The sequence below is a fragment of the Pinus tabuliformis genome, chromosome J, assembly GCF_031772625.1.
Source record: "Pinus tabuliformis cultivar Carrire ecotype Pingquan chromosome J, CPIR1, whole genome shotgun sequence".
NCBI lineage: Eukaryota > Viridiplantae > Streptophyta > Pinopsida > Pinales > Pinaceae > Pinus > Pinus tabuliformis.
In genome coordinates, this window is record NC_142295.1 from 231,058,859 (window position 1) to 231,079,761 (window position 20,903).

The following is a 20,903-nucleotide window of genomic DNA, read 5'->3' on the forward strand; positions in this document are numbered from 1 at the left end:
TACGAATTGTCCACTCTGAATTATTTATATCTCAACGCATGCGGCCTTTGCTGTTACGTGCATACAGATCGTCCAAGGTGGCGTAGGTTAATTTGGCAAAGTCTTCGAATATTAAATGCGAGGAGCTCCATTGTTTTGAGCTGTTGGCGGAGGTTTCACTCTCCCAATGCTCTGACCGATCCAAAATGCACTAGTTTCAACTACATTAATGGAGATATTACATTAATGTAGATATTACATTAATGGAGATGTACTTGTAGATATTTTACAGAAAGATCAGTATGCATTGAATAACATTGAAACACGCCGACATAAAATATTCAGAGGCCATTGCACTATGCAGAACTCTACCATGGACGGTGGACAAGCCACAACAGTAGCCATGGACGACGATGAGAGCAGATTATGGTCCTGTGTGAAGCAACAGCCAGACTTGAGGCATATCAGTCTGAGAAAAAACAGTTTAAATGAAGAAGAAGAACCCATGTCTCCACAAGGAGCTATATTTCGCCATTTTTACATGGACAGTTACATTTTAGTGATCATAGGTCTGGAAAAACCAGTTCATGTGCCTTCTATGAAGGCGACTCTGCAATCTACTCTCGTTAAACACAAACGCTTCTGCAACGCTGTGGTCAGTATGTTTTAAGTTCGTTGGTTTTTTTTGTGGTTATAAAAAATATACATGTTCTGTTTATTACATTCAAGTTTGACATGAAAAATATACATATTCCTTCTATTACATAAAGTTTGATATATGTATATATATATATATATATATATATTGCATTCAAGTTCGATAAAATATACATATTCCCAGTATCACATTCAAGTTAGATATGAAAAATATACCTATTTTGTGGATTACATTTAAATTAGACAGGAAAATATATATATATTTTTGGTGTATTACATTCAAATTAGACATGAAAACTATATATATCTGGTGTATTACATTCAAACTGGTCATATCACTGGCAATAATTGAACATGGGGTGATTTCAATCCTACTACTCAACTGTCCAAAGTAACCCTAATAAATCAACTGTCCAAAGTAACCCTAATAAATTTACAGATAGTTAGCAAATTCGAAAAATATTACATCTTTTTATTTTCATGAGGGATTGATTAGAGAAGATATTGGCTACTAAGCATATGCTTTGCTTGAAATTTTTGCCCTAATAAATTTAGGGCTAGTTAGGAAATTAGAAAAAATATTACATTTTTTATTTCCATGAGGGATTGATTAGAGAAGATATTGGCTTCTAAGCATATGATTTGCTTGAAATCTTTGCAGAAAATATGTAAAAAAGGGAATCAGAAATGGGTCCGGAAGGATTTTGATATAGATAAGCATGTTATAATACCTAAGCTCAGTGTCTCCTCTTGCCAGGGTCCTGATTTTGTTGAGAATTATACAGCCTCGTTGGCTACTGCCCCACCTCTGGATCCCTCCCTCCCTTTATGGCAAATCCATGTGTTGAACTACAAATCAGCAGAAGCTGAGGCTAGTGTCGTTCTTAAAATCCATCACTGCCTAGGAGATTGCATCTCTCTCATGTCCCTGTTCCTGGATTGCACCAGAAAAATTTCCCAGCCTGAGTCCATGCCCACCATACCGGTTATTAACAGATCCAGAGGAAGCAAACTACCCCTGTGGAATGTAACTGGCATCTTGAAGGCAACATGGGGTGTGATATTCTCGGTGTGGTGTACAGTTGTGGATCTTGTACAGTCTCTGGCTACGTTTCTGTGGATGAAAGATAGCAAAATACTCAGAGGCCCCCCGGGAGTAATTCATCATCCAAAAGCTCTTGCTCATGTCACTGTTGATCTCAAGGACATTGCCATTGTCAAGAAGGCTATTGATGGGGTATTTGTTATATATATTTTGTATATGTTTCTATCCTCGGAAAGTGGGTTAAGTTTGGTTTTAGTTTTGAGATATTTTGGACATTATTAATCTAACTTGTCATTGTGCAGACTGTGAACGATGTTATAACAGGAATGCTTTGGGCAGGATTTGTCCGGTATTTTGACCGTTTACATGGTAAGTTACCAAGTTCTTCCTAAATCGGTCACAGCTCATATCAATATACCTAAGTCGTTCAGAGATAATATTAATATATTTATTGTATTCAAAGCGTTATCCTTGTTTTGACTGTATATTTTGGAATCAGATGGAAACCAGACAATTGACTTGGCTTTATCTATCAGTTTACAAAATGCAATCTATTTAAATTCAGCTTAATCAAAGTTGTTAAATATCATGAATTAGTTTCTGATTTTACTTCATTCAACCATTCTTTCTCGAAATCAATTTAGTTTCAATTTTGCATTTTTTCATATATCCATTTTGCATTTAAAATAAAGTGTAATTAGCTATTTTTGAAATCCTCTGCTTTAATTTCAATGTCAACGTTCATCAATTGATTCACATATTAGTAATGTAAACAGCTATTCCTTCATCTTCTGAAAACGATGCGAACAGCCTTAGCAAACAAATCCATGGCCCTTCTCAGCACTGCTGCGAATTTATATAGCCTGGTAACAAATCCATAGCCCCTCTCAGCAGTCAGCTCAATTCATTGTAGATAACTTCAAGCTTGTAATTTGGGAGATGATTGTGATGCATGCCCATAGACACAAACCAGCCAATTTTATGATAGTAATAGTAATTACATGAAGATTAATACAAACCCATATAAACCTAGCTCTTATATGCATGCTTGAATAGATTGCAAACTTGAAGGATGCATAAATCAAGGGTGCTGTTTTGGATTTTTAGTTGGAATCAGGCTATCTCATTCTTTGTGAGATTGTATTTTCTTTTAATTTGACATTTTAAGCTGAAATGGGGCCATCCCATCTTCTCTAGATGGTCATTTCTACATAAATTTATTAAAACTCTGAAAACAGATTCTACAGATTACCTAACTCAAATATGCCACATCCCTTCCCAATTCTTAACAAAATTAATTTAAAAAAACTAAAATAAAATAAACTAGGCATAAAAAGTCCAAAATTAATTAAAAAAATAAACTACACATAAAAGCAGATACTATATTCAAGTCCAAGTTCGCTGCAAAGCTCTCAATCCTCTCATGAGCATATCACGGAAATCAGATGGACATGTCCTAATTTTATAAATAGAATACAATTCGTTGAAGCTCGTGCAAGCAAATGAACAAACCTATATCGGTACAGCTCTTATAGTCACATCATGGCTGAGCAGCAGTTTGGTAACGGTTTAAGATTTGATAACGAGCAATAATTAGCATCTGGATCAGTACAAATCCATATAAATCCAAGTCTTATATGCATGTTTAAGTAGCCGTAGTCTAACGATTATGTGTTTTCTCTGAAAATTATGGAAATTTTGGTTATATTTTGAAAAACATCTAGTTGGCATTTTTGTAAATTCAATTAAAAGCTGTAGAACTTCATAATTTTAGGTGCCCTAAAGATTTTTGATGGTGTTGAATCTTTTTCCACCAACAAAAACATGATTCAAACACTGAATATAGAAAAAAATTTGAAGTTTTTTTGCCCAAATTCCAACCACTTTTAACAATTCAAGAAATTCCTCCACATCATAGACTACTCGTTTAAGTATATTACAATTCCTCCGCCTCATAGAGGACTCCGTTTAAGTATATTACAAAGCTTAAAAATGCATATATGAAGTTTGCACCTCAGATATCCAGCCTCATGTTTTCACTTCCATGTGCATATTACAGATATCAGATGGACATGCTCTAATATCATAAACATAAAGCAAACCGGTGATTCTAGTGCTAGAAAATGAACAAATCCATATCGGTACAGATCTTAAAATTACTCACAACATGGATAAGCTGTAGTTTGGTAACTGGTTTGAGATTTGGTGACAGGCAAAAATCAGCATCTAGCTTTTTGTTGGAGAATAATTAATATCTAACATTGGAGCTTGAATTTGTGTAAGTTTTCAGCCAAAGACGGATCCAGCTCCAAGGAAGCATCGGACCTTCGACTTCGGGCTCTTGTTCCGGTGAACATCAGGCCGTCTCCAGGACTCCACGTGAGTATACACTCTATTAAATTTAGTGTTATTTGTTCTTTCATAAATGGGTTTCCAAAATATTATATATATATATATATCATTCTCAAATTAAATCTCCATATAACTTTGAAATGGAGGTTTGTAGTATGAATTCAAACTGTTCGTTTGTTTGCCGAGAGCTATCTTTTTAGGATCTCACATAAAAAAATTGTTTGAAATTTAAAGATTTTTGGTAAGTTATTTGCCTGATCTAACATAATAATAATAAAAAGAAATCTTTTAAAATTTAAAGATTTTTGATAAGTTACTTAACTTTTTAGATCGTTAGTTAGTAAATCACAAACAATTGAATTAGGGTAGGTTTTCAAACTATTAAAAAAAAAAGAGAATTTTGACCTGGATTATAGGTTTTATCTAACGTATAAATTATTTTGTATTTTATTTATTATAAATGTTAATGTGAAAATGATCATTTTTATTGTGAATTTTAAAATATTTTGTATTTGTTATAAATGTTAAAGTGAAAATGACCATTCTAATTGCAGATTTTAGAATATTATTTTTAAATTTAAGAAATATTAGTGAACTATTTGACTCAATTTTTATTTTATAAAATTTATAAAATATTTTAGAATCTACTTTCAAATAACAACTCAAACTTACAAGGTTATAGCAAAACAATATGTGGGTGTCCATCCATACTCATTAATATTCATTAATGAAGGTTTTCACTTAGATCATTTTGAAATTATCTGAATTGCAGATTTCAAGAATATTTCCAAATCTCAATATGTGGGTGCCTATCCAAAATGAAAGTTTACTTAGATCATCTTGAATTTATCTAGAATGCAGATTCCAAAAATATCTAAAAATGTCAAAAAAAAAAAAAATCCTAAATATTCTCAAAATCTGTAATCAACATAAACATACCAAAAAAACCATAAATCATAAATAATGCTCGGCACATCAACCCTCAACTATCTGTTTCATTTATTATCTTGCCACTAACTAGAAACGTACATTAATTATGGTTCTGAACGCCATAATCAACATAAACATACCATAAAAAAAAGGAGTTGTCTATAATGCGACTTTTTGAAAGCCTTTCCGGCGGATTTTTCCGGTCGAAATCCGGCAAGAATTATTGGAATTGCAAGTTTGATAGCTAGTTTTTGCACAATGAAAGCGTCCCAGGGGTTTTTCAGGGTGCTGAATCCAAATATGCAGTTAAAAAACCATTTTAACTGCAAGAAATCAAAATTTGACCTCAATTTCTTCGCCGGATTCCGTCACCGGAATCTTCAAAAAGTCGCATTATAGACAACTCCTAAAAAAAAGGCCAGAGCTAACTAGCCTGTCATAGGGCATTAAATGCCTGGTTAGCTGCGCCCTCCATATCCCTATAACACATACCTATTATATTTTATTTATAAAGTCACCGCGCGCCTGTGTTATCGGGATATTCAGGGCGCAGCTAACCAAACATTTAATACCCTATAACAAGCTGATTAACTCTTGCCGAAAAAACCCTAAATCATAAATAATGCTCGGCACATCAACCCTCAACTATCTGTTTCATTTATTATCTTGCCACTAACTAGAAACGTACATTTATTATGGTTCTGAACGGCATTGCACGCCATTTGCTTTAGCAGTCGGTGGAATATATGATTGAGAATCCCCAAAAGGCTAGATGGGGCAACGAAATCGGCCTGTGGATACTTCCCCTTCGACTGCAGAAGCAGCCTGAGGACAACTTTCTCGAGTATTGCCGGGTGGCAAGAGCCAAATTAAACCAGAAGAAAGCGTCTTATGTGGCTCGTTTGACCGCTTTCCTAGTGCGTTTACTTTCACGCGTCTCTGGAGGAAATGTAAGCACCGACCCTTTTGCATTAAATTTTACCTAATCTGCTCATTTAGCAATCAACCGTTCGAACATGACAAATTAATTAAATCTTATCGATCTATGGGTGGCAGACTGCAATGTATCCTTTCTACAGAATCTGTCTGAACACGACTCTTGTATTTTCAAATGTACTGGGTCCGGTGGAACCAGTTCAATTTCTAGACAACCCAGTAACTCACATAGTCACCACCGTATCTGGGCTGCCTCAGGTGGGTTTTTTCAATTTGAGTTCATTATAAGATAATTTTTTTTTAAGGGCTCAGGCCAGGCGATGATAATTATGATGGTGTTTTATTTTTTGGTTTTATGCTTGTGGTTTTCAGGGGTTGATTGTGCATTTTCAGAGCTATGCGGGGAAAGCAAAACTTATAACAATGGCTGCAGAGGATATATTTCCGGAACCTCTCCAACTTTGTATGGACTGTGCCCATGCTCTCAGTCTAATGAAGGAACAGGCTTTGGCTCTGTCCGCTTCGAAGTCCCCATGAAAATATTGCAGGCATCTTTATATGAAATAAAGATGTATTCGGGATTTCGGCAATTGGGCCTGGCAATTCAATGCATATGTCGAGCGTAGTTTGTCGTTTATCCGAGTTTGGGCAGGCTATTGAAAGAATTATATGGCCCTTCTCTGGCAGCCATGACATTTAAATTGCCACAGAAGAAGACTAGCTATAGTGCAGGTCAGATTTCTAGACAGTAGTTTCGATATTTTAAGTCGCCCAAATTTTTGTTACGATCCAATTTTTCCACTGATACAACGCTTTTTATGGTTTTTAATGAACTTAGTGTGTTTAAATTTGACATCAGATTGATTTTTGTTATCTTTTCACGTGACATGATATTAATATTCCTATTTGTTTTTGAATTTGCGTTACTGGGATGATATTAATATTCCTATTTGTTTTTTAAATTAATAATAGTGGATGATATTAATATTCTTATTTGTTTTTTAAATTAATACCAGTATGGATTCATTTTAAGTATAGATATTTTAATAGAGATCAATTTTTTTTTTAGGGATAAATCATTTTAGAATGTAAAATTTGAAAAAAATATGCATTTCTCTCGTTTCTCTATAAATATTAATGAATTTATAGTGATTTTCTCTTTACACACCAATAAATATATAGTGCAATTTTTATTGATTACATTGTATTTCTGGGTGTGTAGTTTTTTTTCTTTAGAATCTCAATATTTTATTATATACAAAATTAAAATATTTTCTTTTAACATTTTCTTTCTATATAGCTGATATCCACATAAATTATTACTCGACATAGATATTCAAATAATTTAAATAGACATTTTGAAATATTTTTGAAAAATATAAGGTCTTAATATCTTATACTTTTTAAACTTCTAATTATGTTATCTTTTTTTTGAAAGTTTATATGAATTTATATTAAGTCATGTGTACATCTAAAGATTTTATTTACCACTAAGTGTGATTATATTTTTACTAAATTGAATTGCAATATGAACAACAAATCAAATGGCAGTAGTAAGGTTGCAATTATTGATGTTCTATAATTTTTTTAATTAAAATTAACTAAACATGCATATTCATTTTTGTTATTTATTAGAGTCAACATTGCTTTTCTATTTAGAAAATATTTTATTTTTATTTTAGAACACATGTCAACTCCATGTTGAGCACAAATGGAATCACACACCCCTCTTATATTGTGTTGTAGAATGCACCATTCAAAGTAATTATTTGTTTTGTTAATTTGATTGTTTTTGCCTTATTGGAAGTGTTATATTCTCTATCTAAATTCAATCCTCAAAGAACATAATGACCTTTGATATAATGGCTTTCAACATTGTTGTAAAGAAATAATATTCTCTAGATTTAGAGGACTAAAACATATATATGTCATATAAAATAGAAAAGTATTTCTCACACGAAAAAATAAATCAACATTATTTTTTACTTGCCATGGTTTTAATAATATTTTTTGGTATTTGATCCTCCAAATCGGTTAGTATCTTATTTGTTCAAGCTTTGATTAAATATTATAATAATAGTTGTGAGAATCTTCTCTTTGTTATTTTAATATTTAAAAAATAAAAATAAAAAATTTCAATAAATTTGAAATTGATTTTTTTTTTCAAATGAAAATTACATTTAACATTATCTTTATTTTGATTTCAAATTATATATATCTAATAAACCTCTAGCGAAATTTTTAATTGACTTTTAATAGATTTAACAATGATCTATCCCATTTTATGTTGTGTCATTGTTGCTACCATAAGTGATTACTTCAATTAATATTAACAAGCACCGTCTCAATGGGTGTAGGAAAAACATATCTTGATAGCTTGTCTATAGATTCAATTATTAAACATGATTGACAATGATTACCATGGTTAACCTCAATTTAGCATGTTTGTTAATGATTACTATGGTTGACTAAAGATAAAGAAAAATATTATGGTTGACAATGGTTGGTTGTGGTTACCATAGTTAACTGAGGATAAAGAGGATAGATCATGGTTGACCCTTGTTTATCATGGTTGAACTTTATCGATCATTATTAACCATGATTACCATGGTGACCATAGTTCAACATGCTTCACCATGTTTGACAATTTTGGTCATGCTTGACCATGGCTGACATCTTGACTATGGTCTACCATGGGTTGACCATGTTCACCATGCTAAAAACTTGGTTGTCCATGTTCTCTATGATTGAATATGGTGTCTAGGATTGACCATGGATAGCCATGTTTAACCATGTTTCCCCACAGTGAAAAATGGTTGGAATATGTATGTCACATTTTGATATTAGACTATTTTTAACTCATCCCAACATCAAATAATATTTGTCACATTGCAATATTAAATAAATTTATACCATTCTAATATCACAACATGTTTGTTGCAATGTTATATTAGTTTGTTTGATATGTTAATTTATTTCTCACAATATGACACTAACTTTTTTCATCGTAATATCCAAAATTTTATTTTCATAATAATTTACACATTTTTTTTACATAACCACATTTCGTTGTTAATTTTGTAATGTGACATCGCAACCATGTTCCTCCAATTATAATGTAGGATAAATTGTAGCAATGGCTGCGGAGCATATATTTCCGCAACCTCTCCAACTTTGTAAATATTGCAGGCATCTTTATATGAAATAAAATGTATTCGGGATTTCGGGAATTGGGCCGGGCAATTCAAATGCATATGTTGAGCGTAGTTTGTCGTTTATCCGAGTTTGGGCAGACTATTGAAAGAATTATATTGCATATCTCAGCAGCCATGACATTTAAATTGCCACAGAAGAGACGAGTTATAATGTAGGTCAAATTTCTAGACGGTAGTTTCGATATTTTATATTCAATTCTTGCACACAAATCGCCCACCAATTTTTCCACTGACAACGCTTTTTATGGTTTTTAATGAACTTAGGTTTTCACGTGACATGATATTAATATTCCTATTTATTTTTGAATTTACTGGGATGATATTAATATATAGGTTAGTTTTGAAATATATATATTTTGTTAATTGGATTGTTTTTGGGTTGTTGCCGCTAAAAATTACTATCTTCTTTATCAAAGTTATTTTTCTCCAGAAATATAATCAGCTTTGATATAATGGTTTGGGGTATTGTTGTGTAGTGAAATATAGATATTTCTTATTTAATAAATAAAGTATTTTTTACATTAAAAAATTTAACATTTCTATTAATAATATATTTTAGTATTTAATTTTTAAAATTTGTTTATATTTTATTATTTAGATTTAATATAGAAATGTAAAACTATTTTAGAATGTATTATTAGATGTTTGTTGAGATTATGGTGTCTTAGTCAAGTTGTGAAGTTTATTTAGGATGCAGATCTTATTTATGAGGAAGTTGTTCCAATTCTTCAACAAACTTTTAATTTTATATATATACAAGTTTTTTAGCTAATGGATAGTAGAGTGTGTTGAGTGTAGACACTCTCCAGGTTGAGTTAGTCTCACTTGGAGCTACACATTTCTTTAATGTCTAGTTCATCCTTAATTTTTAGTTGGTATCAGAGCATTTGGTGCTAAGTTGGGTGAGTTTCGACAAGTTAGCTTTGAGGAGAGACTGAGAATTGCTGGTGTTGTTTGGGCTTATGATCGTTGGACAAAGTTGATTGGCACTATTGTTGGGCATGTCATGTGTTAGGGGTGCAGACCTCCTATGATCATGGATATGTCATTTGAAAGCGAGGAGGAAGCGCTGAAAACTATGACGATCACCGTGTGTAGAGATATTGTTTTAAAGGGGTGGCTGTAACCTACATTTTGGAACTATTGGACAACAATAACCCAGGAGCAATCAAAGATTCTGTTGCGTTGATTTTTATCATACTTTCTCTCCACATTAAGATCGTTCCACTCACAGCATTGTGAGTCGTTGCTGTGTTGGGAAGGCAGAGGAGACAAAACACAAATTCACATACAAAACACACAAGCTGTGGCTCTTCTATTGATCACACAAAACTTGATTATTACAATGAACCTGGTGAAGGTTATTTGAACCTTTTCGACTAGCAACTCGCCTAAAATATCTTGACATGCAACCACACACTTAATTCGAATATGACTTTACTCGACTTTACTCAACGCTTCAACACTCAACACTCAACACTCAACACTCAGTTAATTGACTCTCTAATTTTAGCCAACTCCTCATGCGGGAGTAATTAGCTTATTTTAACACTCCCCCTTAATTACGACTGCTAAACTAAGACTGACTCATAACAACTCAAACATGCCTGCTGGTCTATGTCTCAGTTAGGCTTACAACACCCAAGTTTCTTCTATAAAACTCAAACATATCTTATGCTAATGACTTAGTAAATACATTAGTCAATTGATCACTAGATTTACAAGGCTTCAAGTGTACTTCTCCATTGTTCACAAGTTCTCTAATAAAGTGATATCTAGTATCAATATGCTTTTTTTTTTAATGAAAAACACTATTCTTGGACAGTGCAATCGCTGAGGTGTTGTCACAATATATTGTTGTTGATCCTTGTTGTTTCTGCTTGAGTCCATCAAATACTCTTCTTAACTAGACTGCTTGACATGCTATTGATGTTGTTGCTACATATTCTGTTTATGCTGATGAAAGGGTCACAATGGGTTACTTCTTACATGCCCATGAAATCACACCTGAATCGAGATGGAACACATAACAGGAAGTGCTCTTCCTATAATCCAAACGGCCTGCAAAATCACGATCTGGGTATCCAATCAAATCCTTTTTTTTTGTGCTTGCATACATTATGCCACAATCTCTAGTTCCTGCTATGTATCTTAGAATTCCTTTTCCTGCACTCCAATGTGTGTCTTTTGGAGTCTCCATAAATATGGAAATCAAACTCACTCCTTGCATGATATATGGTTTTGTAGCTATGAGATACATGAGGCTGCCAACCAATCTTTTGAATAGAGTTGGATTGACATCTGATCCTTCATCATCCTTGCTTAACTTTGTACTTGTTGCAACTGGTGTAGGGACAGGTTTGCAATTTTCCATCCTGAATCTTTTCAATAAATCTTTGGCGTATTTATTTTGACAAATAAAAATTCCTTTTAAAGATTGCTCAACTTCTATGCCAATAAAATATTTCATGAGACCAAGATTTTTCATCTCAAATTCTTTCATCATGGTTGCTTTAAATTCATCTAAACCAAAATCACCTGTAAAAATCATGTCATCAACATATAAGCAAACAATCAAAATCTGTGCATGCTCATTTACCTTTGTGTACAAGGTACGTTCAATGTTACTTATGCAAAATCCATTCTTGATCATGTAATTGTCAATTCTGCTATACCAAGCTCTAGGTGTTTGCTTCAGTCCATATAGTGCTTTCTTCAACCTATAAACTTTCTCTTCGTTACTTTAAACTTCATATCCTGGAGACTGCTACACATAAATTTCTTCTTCTAGAATTCCATTCAAGAAGGCTGATTTCACATCCATCTGATATACTTTCCACTTGTTTTGAGCTGTTGTGGCTAGAACTGCTCTTACAGTATCCAATCTGGCTACCAGAGCAAATGTTTCTCCAAAATCTATTCCCGGTTGCTACATGAATCCTTTTGTACAAGTCTTGCGTTAAATCTATCAATTTCACCTTTCTCATTCAATTTTTTCTTGTACACCCACTTCACACCAATGAGATTTTTTCCCTTTGGTAAATCAACCAAATCCCATGTATTATTCTTTTCAATAGCTTCTATTTCTTCATCAATGGTTTGCACCCATTTTTCATCTCTGATTTCTTCTTCAAATGAAGAAGGTTGGAATGACAACAATGCAAAATTTTAACTAACATCCAAATCATCATAAATATCTTTCAGACTACTCATCTTTCCCTTACCATTGCTTGATTCATCACCTGATTGATTGTTGGGAGAATTTCGATTTGTTGATCTGATTGAAGATTCATGCTGCTATGAAAATATTGGAGTCCTTGTTGGCGTGTCTCTGTTTGGTGTCTTCACCTGTGATTCTTGTTGCTCATTTTCTGGTACATCATCTTCTTCCATAAGTAGCACTTGTGCATCAACTGTTTTGGCTACAGTTCCATTCCATGACTCTTGTTCTTTGAACACAACATCTATGCTAATTATGGTCTTCTTTGTGACAAGGTTATACAATTTGTAAGCTTTTGACTACTCACTATAACTAGTAATATGCATTTTTCACTTTTATCATCAAATTTTCCTCTTCGCTCCTTAGGCACATGTGCATAAGCTACACATCCAAATACTCCGAGATGAGATATGCTGCAAGACATACATGACCATGCTTTTTTTGGTACTCTGTTCGTCACACTCTTTGCAGGAGATCTATTGATCACATAAATAACACATGTAACTACTTCTGCCCAATACTCATTAGAAAAGTTTCTTCCTTTCAAAATGCTTCTTACCATCTTCATAATGGTTATGTTCTTTCTCTCTACTACACCATTCTGCTACGGTGTGTATCTGGTTGTAAACTGTCTTCTGATTCCATGTTGTTTTCAATAATCATGGAATGACTTTGAATCATATTCTCCACCACGATCTGTTGGACACCTAATCCGCTATGGGTTAGTGTGGAAGCCGAATGGACAAAAGGAGTCCAAGAGACCTTGGGATGTGAAACCCAACGGTCACAACATGTACTATAAATGTAAATCATTTGTTAATAGAAATGGTACTCTCATGATTTATCCTTCAGATTATTCTTGTTGCCCATGTGTTTTTAACATGGTATCAGAGCAGGCGATTGCTGGTCCTGCTCCAATTTGAGCCACTTGTTTTGTGGTCTCTATATATATGTCAGTTCTGCCTTTTTCCTAATCAGAATTGGGCAGAATTGTCACCTTATAAAGCATTTTACTGTGTGCAGACCTACCAGTTCTGCCCATTACCTGTAACGCTCCATTAATTCATTGTCTGCCAGAAATCTGCTGCCTCTCCTACCTAACCTCTGGCACTGTATACGCTGCACCTGAATCTGGCTATTTTAAGACTCTCTGTCTGACATTACCTGCGTTCTGTCTGCCGTACCTGTGCTCTCTGTACCTGTGCTCTCATTCTCTGCCATATTCCATTTATAAAACCTGCGCTTAGCATTAAACCGTCGCCTGACATTCACCTGACATGCGTTGGACATTCTGCTAAATGTTGGTCGCCTGACATTCAACTGACAGACTCTTATGAAGCTGGTGGATATTGCGGATTGTATCAATTTATGACAATCGAAGGATAACATTACAACGATTATCTGATTTGTCTGATTGCTTAAATAGTTTAACTTTGTATTTGAGTCTGAATGGGCACTGTTGTCTTTAGCGCATGCACAAATATATAACCTTTAAACTATTAAAACGCCCATCCTGGAGGATTCGAATAGCCGCTCGCCTGTTATATACTCCTTACCAGATTTTCACCCGCTCTTTGTTCTTCCACCTTCCCGTTGCTGTTCATGGCAATGCCTTTACCAACCGCACTTGATGTTGAATGTAATCTTACGTTATCTTTCAAGTGAGGGTGTAGTGTTCTTGCCGAGCCGAGACCATTGGACAGAGATAAAAATGAAGGCCATACAGTTCCAGTAAAGTGTATCAGTGCACGCATTGACGATTTGTTGAACTGCTACCTGATGTATACAGTTATATGCACACACTTGGCGTCGCCTGAGAGATGGATTGGGCACTGGTTTATAAATCAATACGAAGTGGATCCTTGTGCTTGACTGTTGCGGTATCCTCAAATTACGATGAATTCTGTTTACATCTTTTTGGGATCCGGCCTATTCAAGATGGAGCTGTGTCTTGTCATTCATTCATCGGATTCCTTATTCACCTTGAAAGGTTCTGCATGAGGCTGGTTCATTAGGTTCTGGTGACATGCTACTTACCCATAAACTTGATGAAGTTGAATGTTCGGTGAAGAGAATTGAAGCCTTGGTTGAACATTCACAATCATCAGAGGCATCTCCACGATATAGTTGAGCTGACATTATTGAATTGTTGTACATCCTATTTGTTGTCATTTGTAACAGTAAAATTAGATTTCATAAATCTCCTGTGAGAAATATTAACACTGCGTGTGAGAGATATTCGCTGCTCCGTTGATATTAACACTGCGCGTGAATATTTGAGACAGCATGATATGCGTGGTTATGTTATTGTCATGATATGCATGGTTATATTATTGGACCTTTCTTTAATCAGTTTTCCGAAAAGTGCAAAGTTGCGTGGGACGAAGTAGAGGAAGTGAGCCAGGCCAAAGCCCACTTTCGCCTACGCTCAGAGAAACAGGACCCTTTAGAAGGTTACTGTAAGGAGAATCTAGAGACTGAAGAGTGCCGTATATACGAGGACTGATGAGTGTTTGAAGTGGATCTGTGCTTTGGTATAGGAATTGGTATCAAAAGGACAAGCCGCTTCCCTTGAATGGTTGATTAGCTCAACCAATTCTTACGGGAGACACGCGCTTTGTTTTGGCCATATTTTTGTAATTTTCACCACAGTTTTTATGATTGTATCAACGCAGAGGCATTAAGGTTAAAGGAGTAATAGTTTGTGTGCTAAATGTTGAGACTGTAATAGTTACTCCTCCCTGGTATTACTGTGCTCTTTCATTTGATGCTCCCACTGCCCTTGTAACTCCTTATGCTGCCATCCGCTACTTTGGCATCTGCCCATTACTGAAAAGAACATTTTATGTATCATTGATCTCACCCCTGCTGTTTATGGGAGTCTGTTTCATTGTTTTGAACATAAACAGGTTCCCATAAATAGCAGGGGTGAGATCAATGATACATAAAATGTTCTTTTCAGTAATGGGCAGATGCCAAAGTAGCGGATGGTAGCATAAGGAGTTACAAGGGCAGTGGGAGCATCAAATGAAAGAGCGCAGTAATACCAGGGAGGAGTAACTATTACAGTCTACCATATTCCATATTTACAGTCTTGACCCTTGCGTTACCTGCACCCTTTGTCTGCCATATTCCATATTTACAGTCCTGACCCTTGCATTACCTGCGCTCTCTGGCTATCCTGACTGTTCATAAATGTTTCATAAAAGAAGCGTTGTCCTGACATGGTAATTTTAGTGCTGGCCTGGAGAGTCCTCTGAATCGCTGAGTTGAATGCCCTTGAGATCAGCTGGACGACTTGCAATCATGGTATTTACGCTGGTATGGCTATGCGTTGAAGTTTCTTTGGCTATCTGTTGAAGTTTTTGGCCATAAGTTGAACGCTATTGTATTAACATTGTTTTAATATGGTATTCACGCTGTTCTGTTATGGTATTCACACTGATAACTTCCGCCACACATACTCCTCCGCATACCACCGGTCCCAACCACCTCCTCTATTTTATAACGTATACAAAGCCTCTGTTACAAGTTTGCAGGGCGAGAATTAAACTATGGTACAATATTTTGAGCGTTGAAGCAACGAGTATTGCGCTGGTGTTTTTGTTCTTTGATTGATCGCAGTGCTCACGATTCGAACCATGTATATGTGCCGAACTGAGTATATGAAGACCTCCACATTTGCAGTGGCAGTTGCGTACGCTATTTGAGCTTTTTACGAGATTGAAACTCGATTTCAATGAGACAAAAGGATTCATTGATCCGGAGCTCCGCGCACACAGTATCATTCCACGAAACCGCTGTCATTTTTATCCATTTCGCGGAGGAAATTAGGGGAAACAGAACTGTAGTGGCATTTTCTGATTTGAACAGTCATGGTCCCTCGCCATTAGTGGCCATTATTTTTAATTTACGGGCAGCACTGCTTTAGCTCCATCATTACCATCATATGTCATTTTATATCTTCTTTTCCACCACTTTCCAGTCTCCAGAAAATTGAGCACTTCATTCTTGGACCTTAATTAGCGTCCTTTTACTGGTTCATAATAAATCTTATATACATTGCCTGCACTGTAGCCTCTCTTTCTAACTCTGAGTTCAGTGATCCATCTTTTGGGTAGCCATTATGGTGATTCAAATGAAATGAAAGGCTTACGTAGCTTCAATGAAGTAGTCATACCAGGCCAACCGTTAACTTGTTCTCCAGTGGTCTGAGCTTCATATTTTGAGGTCTCTTAATCATCGTGAATAGCCATTCTCATCTTTTTCTAGTTTGGTTTCCTCATAAGAAGGCGAAGGCAGCTTGGCATCCACATTGTCTTCTGACTGAATTTTAGAAGGATTTTCACATGAAATGTGTTTAGTATGTACCATGTCAAGGATTTTCGCTCCACGAAATTTTAGTTACGAACCAGAGAATATATTCAAAATTTTTGTGTTTCCATGTCAACATGAGTGTGGTGTGATGTGCTTGAATAGTGGTGCCTACACCTTTGAGCAGTGGTGTGTTGGAATGGTGCATTGAACGTGAAAAGAGGGTCAAAGTTCTAAGTTCATGAGTTTGAGTTCCTTTTGTCAAAGACACTGAACATTGTTGAGGTTTGGTAGGTTAAAGTTTCCAACCGAGAGGGCCGAGTTCCCTTTATTTATATTGTTGGGTGAGTTCTTAGTTTGTTGGGTCGAAGTCTACACCCAAAAAAAAGAAAAAAAGGACCGAGTTTTCAACTAAACAAAAGGCACCTATATCTGAGTTTTGGAACAATTTACTTTTGTAGTGGTTGAGGGCAATACTAGCAGGAAAGAGGACAAGTTTACTTCATCCAAGTTTTTGTTCGAGTTGTCCTTTGTGGGCAGATTTTATCACTGTCAAGGAGTCAAATCTCCTTAATAATTGGCTGCATATACATCTGAAGCAGGGTCGAGTATTCTCTAATCTCCTAGAGGTGAACACCTGTGGAACAAGAGGGTTGCTATCTCTATAAAAGATACATTTATTTACTTCCCTCGGGCTATATATTATTATTATTACATGGACTGATTTGCTAGAATTTATTTGTTGATATAACATTCTAGGTTTTCCTGAAACTATGCATGGTTGGAAGGCTCTTGAAAGGTCATGGTAAAATGCTATGGTATATATGACCAGCACTGTACAGTTTGCTAAGTATTTGGACATGTAAGGAGGTCTATCATTGTTGTTTCAGTGTGCTAGATACCCATTCCCATTCCTATGACCTGAGCAAGTGTTGGAGTATCATTCTGGGTTTGAAAGTCCTTGCTAGAATTTACTCTCATTACTTATCTCCATTGCCAGAAAGTGGCAAGATCAGAGAATATTGATTCGTACCCAAGTCAAAGCATATGAGCATTCAAGTCCTGCCCATGACATGGTGTTATAATTATTGAAGTTTTGATAGCCATCATTTCTGATTTGAAAGTGAAGGAGTACTTGAAGGATCCAAGCAAGTTTGCAGTTGCCTCTGCCCCAGTGTGGCATTGTATTTAAAACTCATTATAGTGCATTGATTCCTTGATTCGACTACTGCATAAAGAGTTTGGTGGGTTGATTGTAATCTTTTATGGAGAAAAGTTTAGTCGGTCGTATTGTCAGAACATATTGCTGGTCATGAGTAAACTCTCATTTTTTATGTAATGGATTGTAATTGGTGCTTTCTGGTTGCACACTGATCATTTGCTGACATTTATAAAGGATATTACTGTGTATTGTGAGTGGGTATTACTTTCCTGCATTGAATAGTAGTCGTGATCAGTTTTAAGGTGTAAATCTGACATTGAAGAAAAAAAAATGGCTAGAATCAGTGAAGTATTAGAGTTCCTCAAAACTCTCATATTGTCTACTAATCATGAAACATTAAAAGTCAGCAAAGTTTCTCTCACAGACATTCAAGTCTGTCTACAAAATTCACAAGAGAAAATTGATTTTTTGCAGCTTGAAACTCAACTACAGCAAGAAGAACTAAAATAGAGGAGTCATTCTGAACATGTTTCTGTTCAGAACATTGAGACTGCAACCCATCAGAAGCAAGTCAATAATGTTACAGTTGGTTCAGATTTAGTACCCAATAAAGCAGCAATTATACATGCAGATGCAGAAACTCAATCTGCACTTCCCAAGCCCGTCATAAGACCTCGGGAACAACTTGTCCACAACAAGCACAGAGCTGGTCTTGGATATGACAAGGACTTGTCCTTTCATATTCCAGACTACTCAAAGCCCATTCAGTTTCAGAGTGCTGGATTCATTCATGATAGTTCACCTGCTTCTCATGACAGTTCAGATTCAGCTGTTCCAGATTCTGCCCCTCTTCCACAACAACAACAACAACAGATTGTGAAATGCCAACACTGTGACCGAGTTGGCCATTTGAAAGATCACTGTTTTGATCTTCATCCATGTAAGCATTGTCATAAAACCAGTCATTCTTCACATAGATGCTTCAGAAATAAACGTCCTGCAAGAACAAAGATTCATCTTGGATGGATCGCTTCTTGGAAATGGGCATCAACAGCCAAGAAGATATTCCAAACACATGTCAGAACTTGTTCCAGAGTATTGAACAATCTTACAGTTGAGTTTTCTCCATCATCTCACCTTGTATCTAACAGGGGGGGGAATGATGGTCATCTACAAGCTTCAAAGTCACATCAAGCGAGACTGTGCCACAACCTGCCACACCAGTTTTAGAGTTGTAGCCAGAGACAAAGATGCTCGTGAACATGCCTTCAATTGGTAATCTGGGACACTTCCTCTAACAGAAGACTTCAGCTTCTTGCCAGTGTCGGAAGAATTCCAAGAACAAAATTGGGGACACTTCCTCTAGCAGAAGACTCCAGCTTCTTGCCAGTTTTGGAAGAGTTCTAGGAATTGAATTAAGCATTCCAGAGTTGTTGGTCATCCTTAAACCATCACAGGTTGAGACTTCCCTTTTCAGGTTGAATTTCTCCTTTTTATTCGAGGTGAGACCTCCCTTTCATGGTTGAAGGTTTCCCTCTTCAAAACAATAGGAGTACTTCCTCTAGCAGAAGACTTCAGCTTCTTGCCAGTTTTGGAAGAGTTCTGGGAACTGCACTAAGCGTTCAGTGTTGGTGGTCATCCTTAAACCACCACCCTTTATACCAACATTTCAAAGAGCACATTCAGCCTAGTGCTGCCATGCATTTTTTGCACATTTTGTATTACATCTCTCTTCTTGGACTCATACATAACCCTTCGGATTAAGGGGGGGAATGTTGGACACCTAATCTGTAATGGGTTAGTGTGGAAGCCGAATGGACAAAAGGAGTCCAAGAGACCTTGGGATGTGAAACCCAACGGTCACAACATGTACTATAAATGTAAATCATTTGTTAATAAAAATGGTACTCTCATGATTTATCCTTTAGCTTATTCTTATTGCCCATGTGTGTTTAACCCGATTTTACCTCAATACCTTGATCCGTCGATCACTTTGGTTCTCTACTAAGGCTTTGAATTCTTTAAACCTTGCAAAAGTTTCAGAATTCTGCTTCAAGTAAACCCAAGTCTTTATGCTATAGTCATCAATGAAAGTGAGGAAGTAACTACTTCCACCAATCTATTATGTCCTTATAGGTCCACACAAGTCTGTATGCACTAGCTCAAGAGGTTGTTTTTCTCGGTATGCAACTCCCATTGGAAAAAATTCACAGTGTTGCTTTCCTAAGATGCAACACTCGTAAGTACTAGCAGGTTCTTTTATGGGAGGTAATCCTATGACCATCTGTTTTTGCTGCAACAATCTTAAACTAGAAAAGTGCAAGTGTCCAAACCAAAATTTCCATAACCAATAATCATTAGAACATGAAACTATAAAAGAATTGACCTAATCACCGTAATTCATAATTAGAGGAAAGAGTATGTTCCTCGCCATCTGCACCTTCGTTATCAATTTCTTTCTTGGGGACTTGTCATATATAACACATTCTTGACCTTAAAAGATAACTCTGTATCCTTTCTGTGTCAATTGACCAACACTTATCAAATTATGTTTGAGACTAGGAACATAATATACCTCTGAGATTGTCTTCAGCTCCCCCTGCTTGGTCAGAATGTTGACCACTCCTTTTCCATATACATCCATAGTCTTTTCAGTCCCCAACTTTACCTCTGTTTTCACAGTTTGATCCAAATTCGCAACCAAATTCTTGTTGTCTGTCATGTGGTTATTGCAATCACTGTCCAATAGCCACACATTATCAGAAGGTTCATGCATGGTATAGGAAGCTAGGAACATGGAGTTAGTACTTTCTATAGTGATATCATCTCTCCAGTTCCCTTGATCAGCTATCTTCTTCCTGCAATCACGAGCATAATGACCAAATTTATTGCAATAATAACATCTCACCTTTGATTTGTCAAATCTTTGATTATTACTGAAGTTTTTGCAGTTGCTTCCACTTTCATGTTCATGCTCTTCTCGACCATCTCTCTGACTACCATATCTTCCACCTCATCCTCTACCTCTCGATCTACTTTTGCCTCGACCTCTGTCTCTTGAAATAGAAACCTGACTTTTGAAAGCAGTCTCTA

At 35.8% G+C, this 20,903-nt stretch overlaps 1 protein-coding gene across 1 annotated transcript; it reads left to right on the forward strand.

Moving 5' to 3' along the window:
- Nucleotides 1–280: 280 nt before the first annotated feature.
- LOC149226572 (wax ester synthase/diacylglycerol acyltransferase 3-like) lies at nucleotides 281–6,812 on the forward strand. Its single transcript, XM_089375321.1, has 7 exons — nucleotides 281–634; nucleotides 1,298–1,873; nucleotides 1,984–2,050; nucleotides 3,972–4,060; nucleotides 5,698–5,913; nucleotides 6,020–6,157; nucleotides 6,272–6,812. Exons 1-7 carry the CDS (start codon nucleotides 338–340, stop codon nucleotides 6,434–6,436), a joined length of 1,548 nt encoding a protein of 515 aa, XP_089231447.1. The 5' UTR covers nucleotides 281–337; the 3' UTR covers nucleotides 6,437–6,812.
- Nucleotides 6,813–20,903: the final 14,091 nt, after the last annotated feature.